This window comes from Vidua macroura, chromosome 4 (assembly GCF_024509145.1).
Source record: "Vidua macroura isolate BioBank_ID:100142 chromosome 4, ASM2450914v1, whole genome shotgun sequence".
In the NCBI taxonomy this organism is placed as follows: domain Eukaryota; kingdom Metazoa; phylum Chordata; class Aves; order Passeriformes; family Viduidae; genus Vidua; species Vidua macroura.
Window position 1 is genome coordinate 72,355,799 of NC_071574.1, and position 18,130 is coordinate 72,373,928.

The 18,130-nt window shown below is 56.4% G+C and overlaps 1 protein-coding gene across 1 annotated transcript in view; it reads left to right on the forward strand.

Moving 5' to 3' along the window:
* Positions 1–6,235: 6,235 nt before the first annotated feature.
* Positions 6,236–18,130, forward strand: part of DYSF (dysferlin) — a 72,634-nt gene continuing 60,739 nt past the window's right edge. Inside the window, 16 exon segments of the mRNA XM_053975399.1 lie at positions 6,236–6,344; positions 7,970–8,025; positions 8,529–8,620; positions 9,698–9,803; positions 11,904–12,059; positions 12,061–12,294; positions 12,847–12,975; positions 13,085–13,147; positions 13,263–13,313; positions 13,391–13,421; positions 13,828–13,943; positions 14,745–14,871; positions 15,141–15,244; positions 16,947–17,015; positions 17,093–17,136; positions 17,240–17,322. Of these exon segments, the coding sequence (XP_053831374.1) occupies positions 6,251–6,344; positions 7,970–8,025; positions 8,529–8,620; positions 9,698–9,803; positions 11,904–12,059; positions 12,061–12,294; positions 12,847–12,975; positions 13,085–13,147; positions 13,263–13,313; positions 13,391–13,421; positions 13,828–13,943; positions 14,745–14,871; positions 15,141–15,244; positions 16,947–17,015; positions 17,093–17,136; positions 17,240–17,322 (1,555 nt within the window). The 5' untranslated portion in view covers positions 6,236–6,250.

An 18,130-nucleotide genomic window follows, 5' to 3' on the forward strand; every position in this document is an offset into this window, starting at 1 on the left:
TGTTGGGGACACACAGGTGGCAGGGACGTGGTGGGGACACGCACATGGCACATGTGTTGGGGACGCATTCAGGTGTTGGGGACACGCATGTGACACTTGCTGTGGGGACGTGCGGAGACGTTGGGGACACGCACATGGCACGTGCCATGGGGACACTCCCAGGTGTTGGGGACACGCGTGTGACACACTGGCCATGGGGACACTGCCAGGTGTTGGGGACACACGTGTGACACACATGCCATGGGGACACTGCCAGGTGTTGGGGACACGCAGTGGGGACACGCACGTGGCACAGGCGGTGGGGACACGCTGAGGGCACCGGTGACGGGGACACTCGCAGGGCTTGGGGACACTCGCGTGGCACAGGGCTTGGGGACATGCACCGGTGGCCCTTCCCATCCCCTTGGGTGCCCTCGGCTTTGACCCCTCCCAAATCCCGAATTTCCCCCAAATCCCAAATTTCCCCCAAATCCCAAATTCCCCCAAATCCCAAATTTGCCCCAAATCCCGAATTTCTCCCAAATCCCGAATTTCCCCCACATCCCCAGATCCCAATCCCAGCTCTCCCCGGTTTGGGGTCATGGCCGATCCCGGGATTTGGGACCAGGAAAAGTGGGAATGGGATAAACCCCAAAGAGGGAAAAGTGGGAATTGGATAAATCCAAAGGGGGAAAAGCGGGAATGGGGTTGGATAAACCCAAAGAGGGAAAAGCGGGAATGGGATAAACCCAAAGAGGGAAAGTAGGAATGTGTTGGGATAAACCCAAAGAGGGAAAAATGGGAATGGGATAAACCTAAAGAGGGAAAAGTGGGAATGGGATAAACGCAAGCAGGGGAAAGCAGGAATTGGATAAACCCAAATAAGGAAAAATGGGAATGGGGTCGGACAAACACAAAGAGGGAAAAGCAGGAATGAGGGGATGGATCAGGGGGATATCAGGGAAAAGGGGGATCCCAGATCCTGGATCCCATCCCGGTTTGGGACAGGACCGAGGATCCCGCATTCCGAATCCTGGATCCCATCCTGGTTTGGGGCAGGATCGGGGATCCCAGATCCTAAATTCTGGATCCCATCCCAGTTTGGGGCGGGACTGAGGATCCCTGATCCTGGATCCCATCCCAGTTTGGGGCAGGACTGAGGATCCCTGATCCTGGATCCCATCTCGGTTTGGAGCAGGATTGGGGATCCCAGATCCCGAATCTTACCCCGGTTTGAGGCGGGATCAGGGATCCCAGATCCTGGATCCCATCCCGGTTTGGGGTGGGATCGGGGATCCCAGATCCCAAATATCATCCTGGTTTGGGGTGGGACTGGGGATCCCAGAGCCTGAATCCTGGATCCCATCCCAGTTTGGGGTGGGATTGGGAATCCCAGATCCTGAATCCCAGATCCCATCCTAGTTTGGGGTGGGATTGGGGATCCCAGATCCTGGATCCCATCCCGGTTTGGAGCAGGATTGGGGATCCCAGATCCCGAATCTCATCCTGGTTTGGGGTGGGATTGGGGATCCCATATCCTGAATCCTGGATCCCATCCCGGTTTGGGGTAGGATCGGGGATCCCAGATCCTGGATCCCATCCCGGTTTGGGGCGGGATCTCCCAGAGCCGCTTTCTGGGAAAGGCCCGGGCTGGAAAGAATTCCCAAAAATAGCCGGGGGCGGGGCCATTCCCAGCTGTTCCCACCGGGAATGTGAATCCCATGACGGGGGTGGGGACCCCAAAATCCCCCTGGGGACACGAAAAGGGAGTTGGGAACCCCAAATTCCCATCCCAGGGAAAACTGGGAGGACGGGGATCCCAAAATTTCCTTCTTAGGGATAAAGGTGGGGATTGAGGACCCCAAAATCCCTCCTGATGTCCCCAAGGGGGGGGGACCCCAAAATTCTCAACTTGGGGACAATGGGGGGGGTTGGGACCCCAAAATCCCCCTCAGGACACAAAAGGGAGGTGGGAACCCCAAAATCTCTGCCTGGGGACAATGGGGATTTGGGGACCCCAAAAATCCCTCCCAATATCCCCAAAGGGGGAGTGGGGACCCCAAAATTCCCCTGATGTCCTCAAAGGGGAGATGGGGACCCCAGAATTCCCTTTCTGGGGACACTGAAGGAGTGAGGACCCCAAAATTCCCTCTTGGGGACAGTGGGGGGGTGGGGACCCCAAAATCCCCCTGATGTCCCCAGAGGGACATGGGGACCCCAAAATCCCTTTCAGTGTCTCCAAATGAGGGGCGGGGACCCCAAAATTCCTTTTCTGGGGACACTGAGGGAGTGGGGACCCCAAAATTCCCTCTTGGGGATAATGGGGGTTGGAGACCCCAAAATCCCCCTGATGTCCCCAAGGGGGGTTGGAAACCCCAAAATCCCTTTCAGTGTCTCCAAAGGAGGGGTGGGGCCCCCAAAATCCCTCTCAATGTCCCCAAAGGGGGGGCGGGGACCTCAAAATTTCCTTTCTGGGGACAGTGAGGGAGTGGGGACCCCAAAATTCCCTCTTGGGGTTAATGGGGGTTGGAGACCCCAAAATCCTCCTGATGTGCCCAAGGGGGGATGGGGGCTTGGGGACCCCGAAATCCCTTTCGGTGTCTCCAGAGGAGGGGTGGGGACCCCAAAACTCCCTCTTGGGGACACTGAAGGAGTGGGGACCCCAAAATTCCCTCTTGGGGATAATGGGGGTTGGAGACCCCAAAATCCCCCTGATGTGCCCAAGGGGGGATGGGGGCTTGGGGACCCCGAAATCCCTTTCAGTGTCTCCAAAGGAGGGGTGGGGACCCCAAAATTCCCTTTCTGGGGACACTGAAGGAGTGGGGACCCCAAAATTCCCGCCTTGGGGACAGTGAGGGGGTGGGGACCCCAAAACTCCCTCTTGGGGACAATGGTGGGGTGGGGACCCCAAAATCCCTCTCAATGTCCCCAAAGGGGGGGTGGGGACCCCAAAATTCCCTTTCTGGGGACACTGAAGGAGTGGGGACCCCAAAATTCCCTCTTGGGGATAATGGGGGTTGGAGACCCCAAAATCCCCCTGATGTCCCCAAGGGGGGGTTGGGGATCCCAAAATCCCTTTCAGTGTCTCCAAAGGAGGGGTGGGGACCCCAAAATTCCCTCTTGGGGACAGTGGGGGGTGGGGACCCCAAAATCCCTCTCAATGTCCCCAAAGGGGGGGCGGGGACCCCAAAATTCCTTTTCTGGGGACACTGAGGGAGTGGGGACCCCAAAATTCCCTCTTGGGGATAATGGGGGTTGGAGACCCCAAAATCCTCCTAATGTGCCCAAGGGGGGGGTTTGGGACCCCAAAATCCCTTTCAGTGTCTCCAAAGGAGGGGTGGGGACCCCAAAACTCCATCTTGGGGACACTGAAGGAGTGGGGACCCCAAAATTCCCGCCTTGGGGACAATGAGGGGGTGGGGACCCCAAAACTCCCTCTTGGGGACAATGGTGGGGTGGGGACCCCAAAATCCCTCTCAGTGTCTCCAAATGAGGGGTGGGGACCCCAAAATTCCCGCCTTGGGGACAATGGTGGGGTGGGGACCCCAAAATCCCTCTCAATGTCCCCAAAGGGGGGGCGGGGACCCCAAAATTTCCTTTCTGGGGACACTGAGGGAGTGGGGACCCCAAAATTCCCTCTTGGGGATAATGGGGGTTGGAGACCCCAAAATCCCCCTGATGTCCCCGAAGTGGGGGGTTGGGGACCCCAAAATCCCTTTCTGGGGACACTGAAGGAGTGGGGATCCCAAAATTCCCGCCTTGGGGACAATGAGGGGGTGGGGACCCCAAAACTCCCTCTTGGTGACAATGGTGGGGTGGGGACCCCAAAATCCCTCCGGATGTCCCAAAAGGGGGGTGCGGGGACCCCAAAATTCCCTTTCTGGGGACACTGAGGGAGTGGGGAGCCCAGAATTCCCTCTTGGGGACAATTTGGGGCTGTAGTGTCCCCAAAATCCCCCCGGGGCCGGGTCCCTTTAAGGGAGGCGGAGCCTTGGAGGGGGGAGGGGGGAAAATCCCGGGATTTTTTTTTTTTTTTTTTTTTTTTTTTTGGGAAAGGGGGGGGGGGATGCAGAGGGCTGGGGGAGGGGACGATGCTCCGCGTCTTCGTCCTGCGGGCCGAAAATGTCCTCACGGGCGACAGCGACATCAGCGACACCTACTGCTCCTCCACATTCCAAGGTGGGAATCTCCAGAGGGGGAAAAAAAAAAAAAAAAACCCAAAAAAAACCGGGATTTGGGGTGGTTTTGGGGGATTTATTTCGGGGAGGTTCGGCCACGCCCGCCTCGGTCCTAAAAATTGGGATGAAGCTGGAAGAGCCGCGGGTCCCCCCCTGTCCCCGTTGTCGCCGCCACCCCTTTGGTGTCCCCTCCCCATTCCAGCGTGAGAAGCTCCAGAGAGGGGAAAAAAAAAAAAAAATCGGGATTTAGGGGAATTTTGGGTTTTTCTTTTGGAGGGATTTGAGGGAATTTTGGCCGGAGATGCTGGGATGGGGTTGGAAGAGCCGCGGGTCCTCGCTGTCCCCCCCCCCGTGGTGTCACCACCCCGCTGGTGGCACTTGGGGACCCCCCTAAAGCCACCCCCGTCCCCGCGCGGTGCCGGCGCCGCGGTTATTTTGGGATTTTCCGCGCGGTGGGAGGGGGGGAGGGGACGATCCCAAATTTGGGAATTGTCCCTTCCCGGGTCCGTTCCCACTGGGGACAAAAGGGCAGTGACGTCACGGGTTGGGTGGGATATTTTATATGTTTTTTTTTTTTAATGGGAAAAAAGCGGCTTTTTTTGGGATTTCCCGGGTGTTCCTGGATGAGGGAGCGTTCCCGGTTTTCCATGGAATTCTCCCGGTGTGGGTGTGGCATTCCTGATGTTCTGCTCGTCCTGAATTCCCAAGTTTTGGGATTTTGGTGTTCCTGGCATTGAGGAATTCCCAAATCCTGGCATCCTGGGGCTGGGGCATCCTCAGGCCTTGTAGGATCCCGAAATTCCCAGGGATTTATTTCCCATTCCTGAGGGTCCCAGCATTCCCAAATCCCGGGGTTTGGGGGATCCCTGGGGTTTCCAGAATTCCTGGATCCTGATGTTTTGATTTCCCATTGCTGGGAATTGTGGGATCCCCGAATTCCAGGGATTCATTCCCCCATCCCTGGGCTTCCCAGCATTCCCAAATCCCGGGGTTTGGGGGATCCTTGGGGTTTCCAGAATTCCTGGGATCCAAGGAGTTCATTCCCCATCCCTGGGAATTGCAGCATTCCCAAATCCCGGTGCTGGGTCAACCTCAGGCCTTGGAGCATCCCTGAATCCCAGGGGTTCATTCCCCATTTTTGGGATTCCCAGAATCCCTGGATCTCAGGGATTTATTCCCAATCCCTGTCACTCCCATCCATCCCAAATCCCGATATTTTGCCATCCCTGATATTCCCGGCATTCTTGGCTCCCAAGGATTTAATTTCCCACCTTTGATTCCCTGGATCTGGTGATTGATTCCCCATCCTTGGATCCCAGGGATTTATTCCCCGTCCTGGCGTTCCCAGCATTCCCAAATCCCGGGGTTTGGGCATCCCTGGGGTTTACAGCATTCCTGAAATTCCAGGATTTCATTCCCCATCCCTGGGAATTGCAGCATTCCCAAATTCCTGTGCTTGGTCATCCTTAGGCCTTGAAGCATCCCTGAATCCCAGGGGTTTTGGGATTCTCAGCATTCCCAAATCCCCGTGCCAGGTTATTCCTGGGGTTTCCAGAATCCCTGAATTGCCAATGATTAAATTGCAGGATCCCCAAATCCCAGGTTCTTATTCCCCATCCCTGGGGTTCCCAGCATTCCCAGATCCCGAGGTTTTGCCATCCTGGATGTTCCCAGCATTCCTGGCTCCCAAGGATTTCATTCCCACCGCTGATTCCCTGGATCCGGTGATTGATTCCCCATCCCTGGGATTTGCAGATTCCCTGGATCCCAGTGCTGGGGTATCCTTGGAAGCATCCCTGAATCCCAGGGATCCATTCCCCATTTTTGGGGTTCCCAGCATTCCCAAATCCCGGTGTTTGGCCATCCCTGGGAATTGCATCCTCCCTGAATCCCAGGGAATTATTCCCAACTCCCGCCCTCCCCATCTCCCCCCAATCCCAGCTCTCCTTCCCACGATCCCGGCTTTTTTTCCCAGCCCCTCCAGGGGCGTTCCCGTGCTGGGAAGGGCCGGACCGGGAAGAGGGGGTGGGAATGGGATAAGGGAGCGGATCCTTATCCCGGCTTTCCCGATCCCGGCTTTCCCGATCCCGGCCATGCTCCGCTGCCTGCTCCAAAGGGCTTCCCAACTTCCCAACCTGGAAAAACGGGATAAACAAAGCGATCCCGTGGCCAGCCTGACATTCCGAGGTGAGGGAATCCCGATTTTTTTTTTTTTTTTTTTTTTTTTTGGGAAGGAGGGGAGGGTTTAGAATATTTTTGGCTGCTTTGGAAGCAGCTCCCAGGAAAATTTGGGATCTGGGGAGCTCCTAAATCCTTGGAAAATCCTTTGCTTTGCAGCTTTTATCCCCCTGATTCCAAAGTTTTTTTAAATGCACGCTGGAATATCCCTGGGAATTCCGTCCCTTTAAATCCTTGAATTCTGCACTGGGATGGATGTGATTAATCCCACACGGAGCAGGGGTTATCCCATTCCCGAGGGATGGATTTCCTGGGAAAACGGAGGGGTTTGCACTCCCAAAATTCCCGCTGGAGGACGGCGCTGCCCTGGCATTTTCCTGGAGCTTGGAAAAATGGGAAAAAATTTCCAGTTTTTTAACAAATATTTGGGAAAAGGACGAGCGGCTCCCGGTCCAGGTTTTCCATTTGCTGCTGATCCCATTCCCACCGCGATCCCTCGGGAGAATCCCGGGAGCTCCATCTTCAACCAAATCCCGATCCAGGGCAATTCCAGGGCTCTGAATCCCGGGAAAAAAAAAATCAGGAACGAGATGGGAATGAATCTCTGGATGAGGAAAAGCAGCGGGATGAGTTTTCCATGTTCCCAGCGCCGGGAAGTTCGGCTCTCCCCAATCCCAAATAGGGAAGGAGTCTCTGAACGGTGTGAAAAGAGCGGAAACCCGGGAATATTTGGAATATCCCGGAGTCTCCCGGGATTTGAGTCACCTCCATTGTTTGGCCTTTTCCTCTTCCTCTTCCCGCGGGGGTCCCTCCCTTGGGATGCGGCGACATTCCAGGAGGGATGAGGGGGGCGTGGCTTTGGGAAGGGGGTGGGGTCCTTCCCCCAGGGCTCCCCCCTCACGCCTCCTGGAGCATTCCCAGGATTGGGAATGTTGGATCTGGGGGAATCCCGGGATTCCCACCCGCGGCTTTTGGGGGATCCTGGGGAAACCGAGGCACAATCCCGAGGCTTGGGAGTGGAGGGAATGAAATGTTTGGGATCTCCCGTGGCTCTTCCCACCCCGAATTCCCAGTTTTTGGAAACCTTTGGATGTTTCTGGGGAAACTGAGGCACAGCAAGGAAGGAATTCCATGGGATTTTCCAGCGCATTTTCCAGCCTGGGAGGGTTGAGGATCCAAGTGGGATCCTGGATCCATTTTCTGCATTCCCAGCCCTGCTTGGAAACAGGGAATGGGGCCGGATCCTGATCCAGGGAATTGTGGGAATTTTTGGAATCTCAGTCCTAGCAGGGAGAAGAGAATGGGATCCAATCCTGGTCCTGGGAATTTCTGGAAGCCCAGCTCCACCTGGGATCAGGGAATAGAGCCTTATCCTGCTCCTGGGAATTATGGGAATCCCTGGAAGCTCAGCCACCCCTGGGAGCAGAGAATGGGATTCAATAATTTTTCCTAGGAATTCTTGGAAGTTCAGCTCCACCTGGGATCAAGGAATGGAGCCTGATCTTGGTCCTGGGAATTCTGGGAATCCCTGGAAGCTCAGGCCCAGCTGAGATTGGAGTTTCATTCTGGGATCCTGATCTTTGGGAAGCTCCCAGTCCACGGGAAGATCCCAATCCCGGTTTTTCTCCTTCCAGGTGTCAAGAAGAGGACAAAGGTCATCAAGAACAATGTGAATCCTGTCTGGAATGAGGTGAGAATTCCCAATCCCTGAATTTATCCCAGTTCCCAGAAAACGGGCCCGAGTCCAGGTGATTTCCTGGGGCTTCTGCTGCTGGAAATTTTGGGATCGTTCCCTTTCTGCTCCGGAATTCCAGGTAGAATTCCAACCTCTTCCCCTTCCATCAAGGTCTTATCGCAACTCGGCATGAACGTTACAACAAATTTCCATGGAATGGGAATTTTTCCAGCACCTTTTCTCTTCCAAGCCTGTCCTTGTGGTCCCATGGGCCAAAATTCCAAAAAAAAAAAGGGAATTTGTTGGGAAAACGGGCACAGATTTGGGGCTGGAGCAGCTCCTGGGATTTGTTCCTTCCCGGTAATCCATGGCCAAGCAAAACTTTTTCCCAAGGCAATTTTCCCGGTGGATTTGCTGGGAAATTTGGCTTTGGCAATGCTGTGATTCCGAGGGGGTTTGGGATTTGGGTTCTCCACTTCCAGGCGCTGATCCTGGCCTCTCCCTCCTCTTTTTTCCAGGGATTCGAGTGGGATTTGAAGGGAATCCCCCTGGATCCAGATGCCGAGCTCACCGTGGTGGTCAAGGACCATGAAACTGTGGGAAGAAACAGGTGGGAAAAATTCCGGAGCCGGACACGGCCCCTTCTCACTTTTCCCATTCCCAGGATTCATCCAGCTCTTCCCAGACTCCGCGGATTCCCTCTGTGGGATGGCCGTGGGAGGCTGGAGCCGCATTTTTGGGCTGCTTCGCTTGGAATCTGGGGGGACATTCCAGCGTTGGAAGGTCGGGAATACACAGGGGGTGGTTGTTTGGGGATGGACACTTCAGACACTTGGCCGGGATTTGGGAAGCGCTGCCAAGATCATTCCCAAGGCGCCGGCAATGCCGGGAAAGGCGGCGGGAGCGGAGCCTCCGGTTTCCTTCCTCTGGCTGATCCCGGTGCCTCCCCGTTCCAGGGGTTCCCCATGGATGGGGGGCTCCTGCTGGGTGAGGATCGAGGGGAATCCGGTGATTCCCGGCCTTTCCCGGCTCTGTGGGCTGGGAGAGCTGCTTGGAAGAGGGAAAAAATAGAGGGAGGGATTTATTTTTAGGGGTAAGAGGTTGGGAATGCGGCCCAGGGTGGGAAGGATCCTGATTCCAGGGCTGGAGCTGAGGATGGAATTGCTGCTGGGCTGAAATCCAAGCGAGCTGGAATTTGGGACTGCTCCAACTGCTGGGTGCCCATAAATAGCCACAGGAAAATGGGAGGAGGGTCCTGGATCCCGGAGCAGGAGGATTCCGGCTGACACCTCCCAGGCTGCTCCAAGCCCTATCCCAACCTGGCCTTGGGCACTGCCAGGGATCCAGGGGCAGCCACAGCAAATCTGGGAATTCCAGCCCAGCCCCTCCCCACCCTCCCAGCCAGGAATTCCTTGCCAAGATCCCAGCCCAATCTCCCCTTTCCCAGTGGGAGCCATTCCCTGGCTCCTGTCCCTCTGTCCCTTGTCCCCAGTCCCTCTCCAGCTCTCCTGGAGCCCCTTCAGGAGCTCTGAGCATTCCCTGGATTTTTCCCTTCTCCAGGGGAACATTCCCAGCTCTCCCAGAGCCTGGCTCCATCTCCGTGGCCTCCTCCCGACTCCCATCCCTGGCTCTGGAATGGTTTGGATGCCCTTGGATCAGCCCTGAGCCCTCTCCCTGTTTCCCGCAGGTTTTTGGGAGAAGCCCGGGTGCCGCTCCGGGATGTTCTGGGCACTCCCAGCCTGGCGGCCTCGTTCAACCTCCCCCTGCTGGACTCGCGCAAGGAGAGCACCGGGGTGAGTGCCCGGCTCCCAGTTTGGGACCAGTACAAGCCATGATGTGGCCAGCTGGGGCTCCCATTCTGGGACCAGTACATGCCATGGCATGGCCAGTTTGGGCTCCCAGTCTGGGACCAGTTGGGGCGATCAGTTTGGGACCAGTTGGGGCGACCAGTTGGGGTTCCCAGTTTGGGACCAGTACGAGCCATGGCATAGCCAGTTGGGGCTCCCATTTTGGGACCAGTTGGTGTTCCCAGTCTGGGACCAGTACAAGCCATGACATGGCCAGTTGGGGCTCCCAGTTTGAGACCAGTTGGGGCTCCCAGTTTGAGACCAGTTGGGGCTCCCAGTTTGGGACCAGTTGGTGTTCCCAGTCTGGGACCAGTACAAGCCATGACATAGCCAGTTGGGGCTCCCAGTTTGGGACCAGTTGGGGCTCCCAATTTGGGACCAGTACAAGCCATGGCATGGCCAGTTGGGGCTCCCAGTTTGGGACCAGTACAAGCCATGGCATGGCCAGTTGGGGCTCCCCGTTTGGGACCAGTTGGGGCTCCCAGTTTGGGACCAGTATGAGCCATGGCATGGCCAGTTGGGGCTCCCAGTTTGGGACCAGTTGGGGCTCCCAGTTTGGGACCAGTTGGTGTTCCCAGTCTGGGACCAGTACAAGCCATGGCATGGCCAGTTGGGTCTCCCAGTTTGGGACCAGGTGGTGTTCCCAGTCTGGGACCAGTACAAGCCTTGGCATGGCCAGTTGGGGCTCCCATTTTGGGACCAGTTGGGTCTCCCAGTTTGGGACCAGTACGAGCCATGGCATGGCCAGGGGGGCTCCCAGTTTGGGACCAGTTGGGGCTCCCAGTTTGAGACCAGTAAAAGCCATGGGATGGCCAGGAATCCTCCCAATTTGAGATCAGTTGAGGCTCCCAGTTTGAAACCAGTACGAGCCATGGCGCGGCCAGTTTGGGCTCCCCGTTTGGGACCAGGTGGTGTTCCCAGTCTGGGACCAGTACAAGCCATGACATGGCCAGTTGGGGCTCCCAGTTTGGGACCAGTTGGGGCTCCCAATTTGGGACCAGTACAAGCCATGACATGGCCAGTTTGGGCTCCCAGTCTGGGACCAGTACAAGCCATGGCATGGCCAGAGGCTCCCAGTTTGGGACCAGTTGGGGCTCCCAGTTTGGGACCAGTTGGGGCTCCCAGTTTGAGACCAGTTGGGGCTCCCAGTTTGGGACCAGTACGAGCCATGGCATGGACAGTGGGGCTCCCAGTTTGAGACCAGCTGGATCTCCCAGTTTGGGACCAGTACAAGCCATGGCATGGCCAGTTGGGTCTCCCAGTCTGGGACCAGTTGGGGCTCCAGTATGGGACCAGTACGAGCCATGGCATGGCCAGGGGGGCTCCCATTTTGGGACCAGTTGGGGTTCCCAGTTTGGGACCAGTAAAAGCCATGGCATGGCCAGGAATCCTCCCAATTTGAGATCAGTTGGGGCTCCCAGTTTGAAACCAGTATGAGCCATGGCGCGGCCAGTTTGGGCTGCCCGTTTGGGACCAGTTGGATCTCCCAGTTTGGGACCAATATAAGCCATGCCATGGCCAGCTGGGGCTCCCATTTTGGGACCAGTACAAGCCATAGCATGGCCAGGAATCCTCCCAGTTTGAGATCAGCTGGGGCTCCCAGTTTGAGACCAGTAAGAGCCATGGCATGGCCAGGAATCCTCCCAGTCTGCGACCAGTTGGGGCTCCCAGTTTGGGACCAGTCTGAGCAATGTCCGTCCCGGTGGCAGCTCCCAGTTTGACACCAGTCTGAATCCCTTCCCTCCCAGTTTGATCCCAGTCTGACCCACATCCTTCCCAGTCTGACCCCACTTTGACTCCTGTCCCTCCAGTCTGGGACCAGTTTGAGTCCCATCCCTCCCAGTTTGATCCCAGTTTGAGTCCTGTCCCTCCCAGTTTGATCCCAGTTTGAGTCCTGTCCCTCCCACTTGAAGCTCCCAGTTTGACACCAGTCTGAATCCCTTCCCTCCCAGTTTGATCCCAGTTTGAGTCCTGTCCTTCCCAGTGTGGGACCAGTCCGATCCCAGTTCTCCCATCCCAGCCTGACACTCATTCCCTGTTTTCCAGGCTTCCCTGTTCCTGCAGGTGTCCTACATCCCCCCTCCGGGTGCAATCCCGCTTTTCCCAACTCCGGCCCCTCCGGAGCCGGCCCCGGCTGCAGCCGAGCTGGACACGGTCACCGGTAACCACAACCCCTCCCCATCCCGGATTTTGGCATCCAAACCCATTCCCAAGTCCCACATTTCCCTTCTCCTGCTGGGCAGAGACGGCCGGAGAGGAGGACACGGAAGATCCGGAGGCCGCGGGGGACACGGAGCCCTCGGCGTCCTCGGGAGCACCGGGCTCGGAGCCGCCCTCATTGCCAAGGAAACCGCCCGGGAATCACATCCAGGGGGTGAAGAGGAGGAGGAGGAGCTCTCCTAAAAAACCTTTATCCAACAAACCGCAGGATTTCCAGGTGGGATGAGCTGTTCCCATAAAATCCTGCAGGTTGTCCTGGTGATTCCTTGTCATCTATGCCATGGGATGATCCCAGTGATTGCCTGTCCTCCATCCCGTGGGATAATCCTGGTGATTCCTTGTCCTCCATCCTCTGGGATGATCCTGGTGATTCCCATCCTGGTGATTCCTTGTCCTCCATCCCATCCCAGATTCCAGTGATTCCCTGTCCTCCATCCTGTGGGATGATCCTGGTGATTCCCATCCTGGTGATTCCTTATCCTCCATCCCAGATCCCAGTGATTCCCTGTCCTCCATTCTGTGGGATGATCCCGGTGATTCCCATCCTGGTGATTCCCATCCTGGTGAATCACCATGGGATGATCCTGGTGATTCCCTGTCCTCCATCCTGTGGGATGATCCCAATGATTCCCATCCTGGTGATTCCCTGTCCTCCATCTTGTGGGATGATCCCAATGATTCCCATCCTGGTGATTCCCTGTCCTCCATCCTGTGGGATGATCCCGGTGATTCCTATCCCGCTGATTCCGTATCCTCCATCCCATCCCAGATCCGGGTGAGGGTCATCGAGGCCCGGCAGCTTCCTGGGATCCAGATCCGGCCGGTGGTGAAGGTGACGGTGGCCGGACAAACCCGGAGAACGCGGATCCGGAAAGGGAACAGCCCCTTCTTCGATGAGGTCAGCGGGAATTCCCACTCCAACAATTCCTGGGAGAGGCCGGGATGTGGGAATGCGCTCCAGGGGGAAAACTGGGATAATGCCTCATCCTCATCCCGGTTTTCCACAGACATTTTTCTTCAACGTCTTCGAATCCCCATCGGAGCTGTTTGATGCTCCCATTTTCCTCACGGTGAGTGTTGGGAAATCCTGGAATTCTCCCCTTCCCAGGGAAACCCCACCCTGTTCCCCAGGATCCTCCATCCCAGCAGGATTTGGGTTGGTCACCCATTTTTCCTCATTTTCAGGTCGTGGATTCTCGATCGTTCCGCACGGATTCGGTGATCGGGGAATTCCGGGTAAGATCCCATCCCCTTTTCCTGGCATTTCCCACTGTGAATGAACTCTGGAATCTCCTTTTCCTTTAATCCCGCAGATGGATGTGGAGACCGTTTACTCCGAGCCAAGTGAGCCATGGGAAACTCCTTTGGTTTTTTTTTTGGGAAATGCGCCCACACATCCCAGCTCTTCCATAGAGGAACCCCAAATCCATGACCATGGAATCCCGGAATGGTTTGGGTGGGAAGGAACCTTAAGGATCATCCGGTTCCATCCAGGGAAAAATTCCAGCATCCCAGGTGGATCCAAGTCCATCCAACCTGGCCTTGGACACTTCCAGGGATGAAGCATCCACAGCTTCTCTGGGAATTCTGTTCCAAGGACTTCTCCCTCTTCCCTGGTCCCTTCCCGGGAAAGGAACTGAAATATTCCCTTATCCCATTCCATGATTTTCATTTAAAGCCCACCCAGGAGCATCCCTGACCTCCCTGCACATCCAAGGAGCAGTTCCCAGTTTTCCATGTTTTCCCGCAGAGCACGCTTTCCGCAGGAAGTGGCTGCTCCTCTCGGATCCGGAGGATTTTTCCGCGGGAGCCAAGGGCTACCTGAAGGTCAGCGCCTGCGTGCTGGGGCCTGGAGACGAAGCTCCTGTGAGTATTCCCACTGGGAATGGGAATGGGGGGGGGCATTCCAGCCCTGGGACATTCCAGCCCTTGGATATTCCAGCCCTTGGATATTCCAGCCCTGGGACATTCCAGCCCTGGGACATTCCAGTTCTGGGATGTTCCAGCCAAGAGCCACCAACCGCCACGGCCATTCCCAGGGAAGTCACAGCTTGGATTTTCCTCTGTTTTGGGGGAAAAGTGCTGCATTTTCTCATGGAATCCTGGAATGGTTTGGGTTGGGGGAGATCTTAAATCCCATCCCATTCCCACCCAGGGACACCTCCCGCTATTCCAGGTGGATCCAAGCCCCAGTGTCCAACCTGGCCTTGGGCACTGCCAGGGATCCAGGGGCAGCCACAGCAAATCTGGGAATTCCAGCCCAGCCAGGAATTCCTTGCCAAGATCCCAACCCAATCTCCCCTTTCCCAGTGGGAGCCATTCCCTGGCTCCTGTCCCTCTGTCCCTTGTCCCCAGTCCCTCTCCAGCTCTCCTGGAGCCCCTTCAGGGACTCTGAGGATTCCCTGGATTTTTCCCTTCTCCAGGGGAACATTCCCAGCTCTCCCAGAGCCGAGTGGCTCCAGAATCCTGGAATGGTTTGATTTGGTCAAATTCCCCCCCCATCCATGTTCAGGGACACCTCCCACTCTCCCAGGTTGCTCCAAGCCCCATCCAACCTCACCTTGGACGCTCCCAGGGATGGCAAATCCCCCCAGCCTCTGTCTTTTGGGATTTTCCTGCTCATTCCCGAATCCGGGGTGACTTTTCCCGTTGGTCCTTTTCCCACAGCTGGAGAAGAAGGAGGTGGCCGAGGACAAGGAGGACATCGAGGCCAATCTGCTGCGCCCCACCGGGGTCACCCTCAGGGGGGCCCAGTTCTGCCTCAAGATCTTCAAAGCCGAGGATTTGCCCCAGAGTAGGTTTTTCCCTCGGATCCCTCGGAATCGCGACGTTCCAGGCAGGAATTAGGGCCCGGAGAAGGGAACGATCCATATCGTAATCCAAGGATATCGGGCAGTTTTATGGGAGAGGAGTTTCTTACTGGTCCAAACTGGTTTTATCCCCCTGCTTTTCCTGCCTGGGGGGCGTCTCCTCCATGGGAATGCCCGTCCCGCTGGTGGGACAGCTGGGAGCCTCTGGATGCTGCGGGATTCCATGGATTTTGGCATCTCCCTCTTTTCCCAGTGGATGACGCCGTCATGGACAACGTCCGGCAGATCTTCGGCTTTGAGAGCAACAAGAAGAACCTGGTGGATCCCTTCGTGGAAGTCAGCTTTGCCGGGAAAACGGTCAGTGGAGTGGGATGCTCCGGGATCCCGGGAATGGCAGCGGGAGGAACACGGGATTGGGATGGCAGCGGGGTGTTCCCAGGGCTGGGATAACAGTGGGATGATCCTGGGATTGGGAATGACAGAGGGACATTCCCTCCCAGATCTCTGGGAGTGGGATTTCAGTGGGATGTCCTCAGGACTGGGATGGCAGCGGGGTGTTCCAGGGCTGGGATAACAGCGGGATGATTTTGGGATTGGGAATGGCAGCGGGATGATTTTGGGATTGGGAATGGCAGTGGGATGACCTCTCATGGTCCTCAGGGTTGGGATGGCAGTGGGACATTCCCACCCAGGTCTGTGGGATTGGGATGGCAGCAGGATGTGCTTGGTATTGGGAATTCAGTGGGATGGTCCCTCCTGGGTCTCTGGGATTGGGATTTCTGTGGGATATCCTTGGGGTTGGAATGGCTGTGGGACATTCCCTCCCGGATCTTTGGGACTGGGATTTCAGTGGGATATCCTTGGGGTTGGAATGGCAACAGGACAGACCCCAGGAATTTGGGGTTGGGATAGCAGTGGGACATTCCCTCCCAGATTTTTGGGATTGGGAGGGCAGTGGGATGTCCTTGGCGTTGGGATGGCAGTGGGACATTCCCTCCCAGGTCTTTGGGATGGGGATGGCAATGGGCCATTCCCTCCCAGATATCTGGGATTGGAATTTCAGAGGGATATCCTTGGAACTGGGATGGCAGCGGGACATTCCCACCCCAATTTTTGGGATTGGGATGGTATTGGGATATCCTTGGGGTTGGAATGGCAGTAAGACGCTCGCTCTGGATCCCTGGGATTGGGATTTCAGTGGGATGTCCTCGAGGCTGGAATGGCAGCAGGACAGACACCAGGAATTTGGGATTGGGATGGCAGTGGGACATTCCCTCTGGACCCCTGGGATTGGGATTTCAGCGGGATGTCCTTGGGGTTGGGATGACAGTGGGACATTCCCTGTGGATCCCCAAGCCTGGTCCTGGAATGAGGAAATTTGGTCTTTGAATGGAGGAATTTGGTCTTGGATGAGGGAATTCGGTCCTGGAATGTGGGAATTTGGTCTTGGGATGGGGAAATTTGCTCCTGGAATGGGGCAAATGTCATCATGCTGGTCCCAAGGTGGGAAGATCCCTGGGAAATCCGAAACATCCTCTGCCTCCTGCACCAGGGGGTTTAGGAACCCCATGGAATGGGGAATGGATTTTTAGGGAATCTGAGGCTGGATTTTGTGGAATCTGAGGCTGGATTTGGGAGAATCCGAGGCAGAATTTTAGGGAATCTAAGGCTGGATTTGAGGAGCCTGAGTCTGGATTTTAGGGAATTTGGGGCTGGATTTTAGGGAACTTGAGGCCAGGTTTTGAGGAGCCTGATTTTGGGATTTCCGGAACCTGAAGTTGGATTTGGGGGAATGTGAACCTCAACTTTTGGGAATCTAAGGCTGAATTTTGGGGAACATGAGGCTGGATTTTAGGGAATCTGAAGTTGGATTTGGGGGAAATCTGAGCCTCAACTTTCGGGAATCTGAGGCCGGATTTTAGGGAATCTGAGGCCAGATTTTAGGGAATCTGAAGCCAGATTTTAGGAAATCTGAGGCTTCCCAGCTCCATGAACGGGGCCAGCAGCCGCTTTCCTGGGACGACACCAACTTTTCCCTCTTCCCATCCCTCCCTTCCAGCTCTACTCCCGGATCCTGGAGAAGAACGCCAACCCCCAGTGGAACCAGTGCCTGACGCTGCCGGCCATGGTGAGCACTGGTGTCCCCAAGGTCCCCTCCCAGTGTCCCCAGTGCCACTCACCCTCTTCCCGTATCCCTTTTCCCAGTTCCCTTCCATGTGCGAGCGGATGAGGATCCGTGTGACCGACTGGTGAGCGGGAAAGGGCATTCCCAGTGCCCGGAGCGGCGGGATGGGCATGGGGACATCCCCTCCTCCCCACCGTGGTCCCCAAAGTGACGATGTCACCTCACAGGGACCGTCTGACGCACAATGACATCATCGGCACCGCTTTCCTCGGAATGTCCAAGATTTCGGCCCCCGGCGGGGAGCTGGAGGGTAAGGGCGGGAAGCAGGCCGGGATTTGGGATGCATGGCCTTGGAGGAGCTGCATGGCGTGGCTGGAGGTTGGTGGTGGCTTTGGGGATGTCACAGCTGTCACCGTCCCCGCCCCGGGACACGGGATGGGGTCCTGCGGTCACTCCGAGCTCTGCCCCATTTCTGGATGGATCCAACCCCTCTGGATTTAGGATCTGGTGGATTCTTGGGAATGGGGGAAGGAAGTTGCGGGTCCATGGCGTGGCTGGAGGTTGGTGGTGGCTTTGGGAATGTCACAGCTGTCACCATCGCCACCTGGGGATGTGCGATGGGGTCCTGGGGTCACTCCGAGCTGTCCTCCATTTCCAGATGGATCCAACCCCTCTGGGTTCTTGGGATTTGGTGGATTCTTGGGAATGGGGCTGTGGAGGAGCTGCATGCTGTGGCTGGAGGTTGGTGGTGGCTTTGGGGGTGTCACAGCTGTCACCGTCCCTGCCTGGGGACAAGAGATGGGGTCCTGAGGTTGCTCTGAGCTGTCCCCCATTTCCAGATAGATCCAACCCCTCTGGATTCTTGGGATTTGGTGGATTCTTGGGATTTGGTGGATTCTTGGGAATGGGGCTGTGGAGGAGATGCATGGTGTGTCTGGAGGTTGGTGGTGGCTTTGGGGATGTCACAGCTGTCCCCACCTGGGGATGTGCAATGGAGTCCACTCACTCCAAGCTGTGCCCCATTTCTGGATGGATCCAACCTCTCCGGATTCTTGGGATTTGGTTGATTCTTGGGAATGGGGCTATGGAGGCTGCAGGTCCATGGGTGCTGGAGGTTG